This window comes from Nematolebias whitei, chromosome 9, assembly GCF_014905685.2.
Source record: "Nematolebias whitei isolate Nwh7 chromosome 9, NemWhi1, whole genome shotgun sequence".
In the NCBI taxonomy this organism is placed as follows: Eukaryota; Metazoa; Chordata; class Actinopteri; order Cyprinodontiformes; family Rivulidae; genus Nematolebias; species Nematolebias whitei.
The window spans coordinates 32851410-32862080 of record NC_056506.1 but is presented as its reverse complement, the minus strand read 5'-3'; the positions used below and the strand labels follow the sequence as shown (position 1 = coordinate 32862080).

Genomic DNA, 10671 nt, shown 5'->3' with positions numbered 1-10671 from the left:
CCCCCTGAGTCCCCACCCGCCACCACCACCACCACCCTTTCCGAAACCGAAGTTCGCTTATTTATTTATTTGTAAATTCCGGTTATCTGAGGCTCGGAGATTTCAGGTGGACGCGCTCGTCCACTGTATCGCCGTCGCACCCCCTACCCACCCACTCCCCCTGGGGGGGGGGGGGGGGGGGGGGTAGGAGGAATGATAATAACCTATAGCTTGCTACTTTTCTTAGGATCAAATAAAACCCACCTTAAGTAAATATTCACGTCTTTTTATCTTATTGCTTGATAATTAAGCTCATGGATAAACTATTTTATTCTATTTTTATGAGTGCATATTCATTTGCCAAAAGCTTAACCTGAGCTTTTGTTTCTGGCATTAAAAAAAATAAAAAAATAAAAATACAACCTTAAATGCGGCTCAGGCAGTACAGTGAGCTGCCTCACCTTGTTACAGGCCGTTGCGCTGCGCCAGTTTGCTTTTTTTTTAATGTCTTGCCCTCCACAAGACTATATAGTCCACGACAGCCAAATAATAATGAATCATTTCATAAATAATGGGTTTAGGGGCTTATCGGGAATGAAGAGGCCGCTGCCGTGCGCTTATCTCACTCGGCCACATTGCGGCCTGTGTTCCGCTCCCCATACAGAGGGAGCGCACTGGATGCGGCGGGGAATAACTCAGCTGCACACACACACACGCAAACACGCACACACACACACACACACACTGCTTCACAACCTGCAGGAGGGGAGAAAGAAAAAAAAAAGAAAAAGCTCAGACATGGATGACCCGCTCACAAAATGGCTCCACTTACAGAGTAACATCAACAACACGGCTGGAACGGTAAGTGCCAAAATAACATGTCCGCGTTTATTCCGTCGTGTTCGTTTTAAAACGGTCTGATAGAGGCACCGATCGGCTGTGTTTTGTTGGTGTAATGAGGGAAATATTTAGTTTGTGTTTTGTCTGGATATGCGATGAAGAGGCGAGGCCTGTTGGAGAAATTCACTCCCGTTATACCACAAAATAAAGGTGCGTCTTTTTTCCAGAGCTGTTCGTTAAAATGGACATTCCTGGAGGGTTGACTGAACAAATGAGCGCCAGAAACATTTGACACAGCATGTTAAACCATTACTGTTTGATTTGAATAACAACAGCGTTATTGCCTCAAAGACAAATCCTAAAAACAAACAAACAAAAAAAAAAAACATGTTAAATCTTTAAGCTCACGTTTGTTGGTTAAGAAAACGTTTTGCTCTGAGCTACTTTTTTTTTTAAATAATCCACGAGGGCAGAATTTCTGCAGAACGATCCAGCTCTTTCTGTCCAAGACGACATTTCTTTTAAAACGCTCGATCCGAGCTCAAACGTGGAGATGTGTCTGATAAAAAAACGCTTTTAGAAAAAATGCGGATAAACGCATCTCATTTTAATTGAAATCAGCTGAAACCAATAAAAAAAAATACAGTGATTTAAAAATAATAATAATTATATGATTATTTCAGAATTAGGTTAGGAACATCTTACAGTGTTTACCAATAAGGTACGCTGTGAAATCTTCCATATATTTCACAAAAATATCAAATTCTGAAGAGGAAATTACTTCAGTTTAATTATAGGCCTATTGTTTTCGCTTCAAGAAGAGCCGCAATATTATTTATCTAGTCAGTTTATAATCCCGGAATAGTCTGTTGTACAGTAGAGAATGTGCAGTATTTGATAATATTGCAGGGTAAATATGATTTTGTTAAAACCTTATACTGATATTCTTTTTTTTTTTTTTTTTTTCAAAAGGTCTCCGACAACTAGGTTAGAAATTATTTTTCCATGACTACACAGATACGATGACGATTTAATTAAGGGAGAAAAAAAATCTAGTTAGTATCATTTTGATTTGGGACTCTAAGAGAGTTGACGGTATCAAAAATGATGGAAAAACGGGAGCACGAGCTTTTTCCTCGAAGTCCCGACGCGGGATCGGGTCCTGGAAAGCGCGAGGACTCCGCCATCATCTCCAGACAGAACGGATACAAGAAGGACGAGGAGCCGCGGCGAGAAAAGGGGGGAGAAGAAGAAGAGGAGGAGGTGGGAGAGGAGGAGGAAGGGGGAGATGGGGAGAGGAGAAGGAGGAAGAGGAGGAGGGGAGGTTGCTTCAAAGGGGCTGAGGAGACGGATGACGTTCCTCTGCAGAACTCGAGCAACGGGACCAGCATCAGCATCAACGGCGTTGCCAGGGAAACTGCCTCTCACAACGCCCTTAACCTGAAAAGGGAAGTGCCGGTGATCGAGCTCTCCAGGAGGGACGCTATAAAGGCGCTGGAGCAGAGGACCGAGAACCATTTGGTGCCGATCACGGAACTTCGCAGACCCCCACCGCCGCAGCTGCTGCCGCCGCAACGAGACGACGCTCGAATGGTCCAACTGAGCCCCAACGCGTTTCCTGTCCCGGCCCGGGCAATGCTCTACAACCTGGCGCAGCCTCTTGCCGCCATCAACAGGTAATGGGGAAGTGACAGAAACATAAATCATCTACTTTCATACATGCTCCTTTTGTCTTTGCTAAAAGTGTTCATTGCAGGTTGGAAATTATAATATTGTTTAATACTTCATATAATTTGAATGAGTGTTAGTGTTCCCCTGGTGCAAAGTGAAGACAAAAAACAATTATGTTATGTTTTATGCATTACCTGTTTTTTTTTTCTTTTTTTTTCTTCGTTTGCTTTTATTTTAGTCTTGGAGGAGAGTCGGAGCAGTACAGCATGTACCCCAGCAACAGGGTAAAGCGCCGCCCGGCGCCTTATGAGGTTGAACTCGACGAGGGTAGGCGCATTTTAGATCTTTATAAGTATGGTAAGATGCACTTCTGCTGTGTGATCCTTCTGACTACAGTCCCTAACGTCCCTCCCTCATCCCCATTGTCATTCATTCCCTGACATGGAATATACAATATCAAATATGAGTGTTGCAGAAGCTGCTTTAGGGAAGATGGTGTTCAACTGAGGAATGTCCAAAAATGTAAATATCTGGCACAAGTTACTCTTGCCAATCTGAACGCCAAATATATGCACCTTCATGCCATCGAAACAAGTCTTTTTCAAGCAAATTTGGAGTTTATTTCATTTGAAACATCTTTTCTGCTGCTGCCCACTCACTGCCACATGAGGAGAATGAGGGTTCTGCTTCCTCCATGCCAAGGTTTTACTGCAGAGTAGGCTGAGGGATTAAGATAGACTGGGTGTGTTCCAAAGGAAACAATAGCCCAAAACATGCATCATTATTGGGGGTGGGAAAATTTGACTACCTGCAGTGAAGCATTTTATTATGCCTGACAAAATAAATTGTACATAGAATGCTCAGTGTGGTGAACAGGCCTCCAAACATCTATTCAGGAGGTTTGGCAAGTGATACCACTACATTTCTTGTGTCACAATTGAAAACTTTATGGATTTTTTTTTAATAACCCATGGTTGTGTGGAGGATGGTTTTGCAACTTTAATTTATTAGAAATTTTAATTATCATTTTTTAGTTTTTTCCCTCAGAAAAGTTGTGCATCTGCTATCCGCCGCGAAATCTTCCAATCTTACTTTTGCACTTGTCGAGCCCTTTTAAAAGACATACTCTGTTTGAGCAATGCAAATGATGTTTCTTACTCTTTTCACTGAATTATTCCCTTTTCCTTCGTTTCACCTTTGACAGCTGGGCAGCCAAAGATTGTCCGCCGCATCTTCACAAACAGCCGTGAGCGTTGGCGGCAACAGAATGTAAACGGCGCGTTTGCAGAGCTGCGGAAACTCATCCCCACTCACCCTCCAGACAAGAAGCTGAGCAAAAATGAGATTCTGAGACTTGCTATGAAGTACATTAGCTTCCTCTCCAACCTTCTGGAGGATCAGGATGGGGGGAGGAACGTTGGTAGCACAACTGATGGGGACACGGGGCTTCTGGTTGGTGTTGCGACTCACGAGGGAGGCCCTCAAGGGACACCACATCAGGAAACCATGACGAGCTTGGCGAGGGATGATCTTCTAGAGACGATGTCACCGAGCTCTAGCTGCGGAAGCCTACCGGACGGCGATGCAGAAGGGAGTCCTGAGAGCTTCATGGAGGAGCAGGACTCGCCTCCAGCTCCGAGGACTCTAACAGCCTCACGTGGGCCCTCACTGCATCTATCGGCTAGGGATCTGAGGCGCAATGGACGCCCATTAGATGGTTCCACTCGCCGATGATGCTGATGCCAAAAGACCACAAACACAACTAAAAATCAATTAGGGAAAGAACATGAAAGTGGATGACATCAGAACCATGTTATCCTTTGAGTCATCAATTTAGCAAGAAGAACCACAGCACATGTGAAGAGAAGGTGATTCCTAAAATAGATTGTGGGTGTGCTCTGTCTCCAGAGTGCATGAAACAGCACTGATGTGCACTGTGGTTGAATTTGACCCGAAAGACTTGTAAATTCTGCATGTCTCATGTCCTTGACCAGCCTGCAAATGGTGATTTTGTTGCGTGTTTTAAAACTCCAAAGACACTCTGAAAATATCTAAATAAAAGCACAAGGAAAACAATTTTGAACCCTAAACATTCAAGAGATGATCAGTGGAAAACATTTTTTTTAATGTGTAAACTGAGCATCAGTGCCTCGTTTTGATTACAAAACGGTGCGTCGCAGATGGATTCATCTTGCTTACCCTGTGTCACAAAGAAATCAATCAAAAATAATTAAACGAAAAAATATTTGATCAAGTTTGAGATGTTACATTTGGAAGAACAGTTCACCAGTGTGAACAGAATAAACTAATTGGTCTGTAAGTGTGCCCACGCAGGTAGGTATTGTAAATAGTATTATATTTTCACTGCACAATGTAACACAACTGACTTAAATTCAAGTCATGTGGTTTAAAGTGTACCATAAAGTGTTTGTCAATGAGTTTACTATTAAAACTGTCTTTTAAGAGGCAGAAACTATAGCGAGGGGAGAGAAGAAATCAGTTGAACTCTAAAAGCCAACGATTCAACGTACACATGAAAGTACGTTAAATGTGGTACCACGTCCTTTTGGGTTACAATTTGGTGATTATAAAACAACACCAAATATTTGTCCAGTCAGTCAAAAGTTTCTATTTGAAATTATTGCGGAGGTACAAGACAAGCAGTACTCTTAAAGCGTACAAAAACACAGTGTGGGTCACATGAAATCATGAAATGACTCACGCGGTCTTTTTGATATGAATGTTTCTGTGTTTTATGAACTGTACTGCAGATGTAGTTTAGAAAAGGTACACAAACGAACCACTTTGTTCCAGCTTTTTTGTATGTACATGCACACACACCATAACCACCCCCAAAACAGTGTTATATCATAAAAACACCAGCAGTTTTCTGACAAACAGCTATGTATTGCTCACTGTTGTTGGTTATTCTGCATTTTTAGCAGGACCTAGTAGCTTATATAGGTACCTTTGGTATTTTATGAATTACAGTAAAGGGACATTGTACGTTTGGTAATGATATATGGTTGTATGATAGTTGTAACTATAAATATATCCAATGTTAAGCTGATGAATTTTATACAAAACCCCTGAATAAAATATGTTGAGAAAAAGTCTTGTATATCTGCTCTGTCAGACCTAATAGGGCGTGTTCAATTCAATTCCATTCAGTTCAGTTCACTTCAGTTCAAAACAGCAGGGCTATTCAACTAAATAGCTCAGGGGGACACAGTTACTGAAAGCCAAGAGCTCAAGGGCCGGACATCCAGCAGTTATTCCCATTAAATAAGGTTGTTTTATGGTTTAATTTTTTTTTTTTTTTAAATGAACCCACTGGTGGGCCGAACTGAGCACACACGTGGGCCTGATTTGGCCCCCGGGCCATCAGTTGAATAGCCCTGCAATACAGTATTTCCATTCTTTTCTGATCAAAGAAGGAAAATTGAACGTCATTTTTTTTTTTTGTGGCCATTTTTTAAATAAATCTCTACATTTTTTAATATTTCTGAACTGCTAAACCAAATTCACTCATCCCCAAAGGCGGACAGTCATGCCATGCCACTACGTCCCACCTAATCTGCACATTTTGAAAAAAAAAACTGAACCACAACCTCCTCTGAGAAACCCCTTCGGTGCATGCTATAATCCTCACTTCCTCCCCAACAAGTGACAACTTCCTGTGGAGGTCAGCACGGCTCGCTGACCTACAGGATATCCTGCCATTGTGAAAGTGCTTTTGACAGCCTCCACTGCACTCGTTTTAACCGCTGCTGTGTCTGTGCATTTTTCGTGAAGCAGCCACACAAATCGAGACTTCACCGCCCGTAAATTATTCAGTTACGCAAGAAGGGAAAAAAAAGCGTTACCAACTTGTGTTTAAAAACAGCAGAGTGGCATAATGCAGTGTTTTCTGAAGTCTACTTCTCTGAATTCTTTAACTTCATGTTCAATGGGCAATATCTCCAGTTCCACTACCACAAAGCTCAGTGGACTTTTCTTAAAGCTGTAAATTCTTCCAGGGAGCATCAGAGACATCCAGGTGTTTGGAGACCTCTCTGCTCTGGCTCCACTGACGGGCCTTTTGGGTTAACGCCTGCCAAACATTTACCTGCCTCACTCTCAGAAAACACTCGCGGAAAAGAAGGATAGAGGGACTGAAAGAGGGGGAGCGGAGAGGATGTGTGTGTCAGTGTGCGTGTTTACGTGTTTGTGAGAGCTGGCTTGTGTGCGTCTGCATTACATGGATTTGTTTGTGTGAGCCGAGTTGTGTGAATGTGTGTGTGTGCCTTTATCAGCTCAGTGCAGATGGGTGGCAGAGTGGCTCTTGCAGCCAAATGATTCAGTATGCTAATGAGTTGTTATCTGTGGTGCTGCAGGAACAATATACTGTCTTTCTCACAGTGGGGATCCAGCCTGCCGGGAGCAGATTACACTGCACACACCGCCAAGGTAGTTATTTATATTTTCACACAGAGTAGTCGAAAATACATAAATGTACAAACACTCTTATGCACTTACCCACACATGCACAAATGTGTGTGTGCACGCGCACAAACAAGCGGAATAACATTTTAACGAATGGACACAAATTTGCCTCCATCGCCACAAATGGCGACGCAAATAAGATGGAAGTTTGACGAATGTAGTGCGCCCTTCAGCAGCAGATAGAGATGTCATCCTGGGCTTTCCTGTGGAGCAGGTTTCATCGTTGTGCTCGTGTCTTGTTCATACTGCCATGTGAATATTTCATTAAAGGTAACCTTTAACTGATTTTGTATAATCCTGTAAAGTTTGCACTCTCTAAAGCCATATAATATTTGGTTATAAGATGCTTTTAATCAGGAAAAATGCAATGTTTATTTGACATAAAGTAAACGTCCATGGAAGAATTACTGGCAGAATTCTGTAATTACAAATTGATGATTTTAAAATGACATTTATTGTCTTTAATGGAATAATTGAGATCATTGTAGAATTGATAGCTTTTCGTGTTTCATTACAAACCACACATGACGATCTTAGGTGTTTTGGCTTCTTATTTATTTATTTATTTATTTTTCTACTTATACTTGAGGAGCAAAATTACCACTGAGGCTGCACATGATCCTGCTCATTTGGATATGATTGAATACAACATTCTCTAATATCAAATCTGTCACAAATCATGTTTGATTTTACTGCAGTATAGATTAGAGTCCAACATGTTGATTGTTATATCCGTTTTAGCTTCTTTCTGGAATTTTAAAAACAAAAAAGACATATTTGGATATATGGTGTAAACATTTTAGTGCTCTTAATAATTTTAATTTTAGCTACATAAATATAAACCCAAATTACTGCTTTTGTAATTCGTACGACAAAGGTTGAGATTGCACTGTCTGATGTTTATATTGTATAACATGATTAACCTTTTTTTTTAAACATATTTTTTTAAAAGACAAATTATAAAGGTCTTAACCCATTGTTTGAGAGCTGTAGAAATTTATACTGTCTTGTGTTTTTTGTTTAATATTGCTTTAATAATTATTTCAGAGCAATGAAGTCTCATTTAATCATTAATCATTTAAATAGATTTTTTTTTTTTTTTGGAGGAAGGGGTGGATCATTTATTAAAAACTGTATTAAGATGCTTACATTTGCAATTACTGTTCGCATGGGTTTTTATCTTATATCAAAAATACCTGTAAAAAAGCAAAACAAACATCAAAATTCCAAAAATGAGCACTTATGCTTTTTGTGATTAGATTTATATCCATATACTGTAACTTAAATGGCAAATGCAGCACTCCACTGTGAAGGATTCTTTAAAACAAAGAAATACAGTGATCCTTTTGCAAAGATTAAATATGTTCTAACATGACCATACGTAAGAAAAAGCAGAAGAGACATTGATTTTATGTTCTATTATGTAAACAGAACATTGGAAAATATTATCAGTTTAAGTTTCTTGCATCATTTTGACAGATACTGTCTAATCAAATATAAGATAATAAAAGTCTGAGCTATTTTTAAGGAACTATGGGAGTTCTTAGAGTATTATACAGTGCAACTTTCTCTGCTGCAGAGTGTTATCCTCTGTGTGCACAGATAGGATGACCTGATATTATGAATATATGCAATTTATTAACAAGTCTCAGTCAATCTTTCAATCTTCTGAAAATTAGCCACATGCACGGCTGCTGTTAATGTTCGTCGATGAATAGAAAAACAACAGGTGCTTTGTTTCTGCTCTGGAATTGCTCACAAGTCGGTGAATGGCTTAAACCAAATGTAAGAGCTGTGTTTAACAAGAGTAACTGAAAATTCAGAATAAAAAAACTCAGCTTTGTTCAACCTGTTCTTTGTATGACAATTGATTTATACTGATCTAGTTTTTTAATTGCATTTTATTTTTTCATTTTAAAAACTTTTTTTTTTCTTTTCTCAATGATAGACATATAATATTTGTATAGGCTACAGCCCCCTTTTATTTGGGCCTGTCCAAAGGCTGGCTATCCTCCTGTTAGTCCTTAAATCTGTGCATATTTCGCCCTCTAGTGGAAGCCAACTCTAACAGCTGCCTCTGAAACTGAATCTGAGTCACCCGAAGTAAGTTACACAATCTTTTCTCAAGTTACAAATGCTTTATAAAATAAAAGGCCCAGCATTCTGTGGAGAATTGCATATGATCTGATTTTCGGTACATTAAAATTACATCGTTTGATAAGAAATGACAGGAGTGGCAGACATGTCAATCCATGTAAAGTATGTTTTGTTCAGTCTCATGCGATACTGAGAGATTCTGGGAGATGTGTTAGTAATCAGAGTATATAATAATGATGACACTTGACTACTATCACACCATATTTAGTCTCAATACATGTAAAATTACATAAGTTATGGCCATCTTTGTGTTGGATGATGTTAAACAAATGTGAAGGACTTCTTGAATTAGGTTGATTACAAAATCATCATTTTGCCCATCTAATTATAAATTTCTGAAAATTTCATTTTCATCCGTCTGGTGGTTCATGTGATATTTTGTTAAAGAACAAACATGACTCAAACAGTACAGTGCTGCCAAACGTTTTAGGTAAAAGTAACGTGATGTGTACACCATGTTTCCCACGGTTGGTTGGCTGTAACGGCCATCTTGATTTTATTCTAAATTTTAATCAGTTGTAGATACATATCCAATAAATATTTACTAAAGGCAGCACAGTGGCTCAGTTGGTAGAGCTGTTGTCTCTCAGCATCAAGAAGATCACCGGTTCAAATCCTGGACCAGGGCCTTTCTGGGTGGAGTTTGCATGTTCTCTCCGTGCATGAATGGGTTTTCTCCCACAGAACAAACACATGCATGTTAGACTGACTAGTAACTAATTTGTCTCTAGGCATGAGTGAGAGAGGGAATGGATGTTTGTCTCATTTGTCTCCGTGTCCCTGTCATGAACTGGAGACCTGTCCAGGGTGTCCCCGCCTCTCGCACAGTGATGGCTGAACATGGGCACCAGTGACCCCCGTGACCCCTAAAGGAAGAAGTGTTATGGATAGATGGATGGGTGGATGAATTTATTTATTTATTGCTCATGAAAATATTTATTTCCAATAGTTATTTGCAATAAAAAAAAACATCTTGTGCATAAAGTAGCACTCAGATTATCATTTGTAGATTAATTTTATACTAACACATCACATTTTAGCTCAATATATCTAAAACTGGATAAATTATAGCCTTTTAAGTTTGCTTAGCTTTGGTGGCCACCTTAGATTGTGTTGACTCCAACAGTTAATCAGCTTAGTTGTATATTTAACGATTTCTTCTCAATGTTATGCTAAAATCCATTCACTTCATGAGATATTTTGCTAAGTTGGCCAACATACAGTATGAACACACACACACACACACACGGGGTGAAAGACATAATTGTCTTTTACCTTCAGTCACAGGGGATAATAAAAAAGAACTCCACTTCACAAATAAAACTTCAAAGTAATTATTTTTCAAGCAATGTGAATTTATTGCAGTGTTAAAAACTGAAATATTGCATACACTTAATACTGAAGAACCCTTTATGTTTAATTATAGCGAAGCAAGCAAATCACTTGATTACAGCACAATGTACCAGCAGAGAGATTCTGAGCAGCAACATTTAGCTGAATCACATTCATTTAGCAGAGAAGAGCATTAGATTGGGGGGG

At 39.6% G+C, this 10671-nt stretch overlaps 1 protein-coding gene across 1 annotated transcript; it reads left to right on the top strand.

The window, feature by feature from the left end:
- The first annotated feature begins 557 nt into the window (after nucleotides 1-557).
- tal1 (T-cell acute lymphocytic leukemia 1) lies at nucleotides 558-4776 on the top strand. The gene is made up of 4 exons (XM_037682272.1): nucleotides 558-840; nucleotides 1792-2495; nucleotides 2729-2817; nucleotides 3695-4776. Exons 2-4 carry the CDS (start codon nucleotides 1924-1926, stop codon nucleotides 4222-4224), a joined length of 1191 nt encoding a protein of 396 aa, XP_037538200.1. The 5' UTR covers nucleotides 558-840; nucleotides 1792-1923; the 3' UTR covers nucleotides 4225-4776.
- Nucleotides 4777-10671: the final 5895 nt, after the last annotated feature.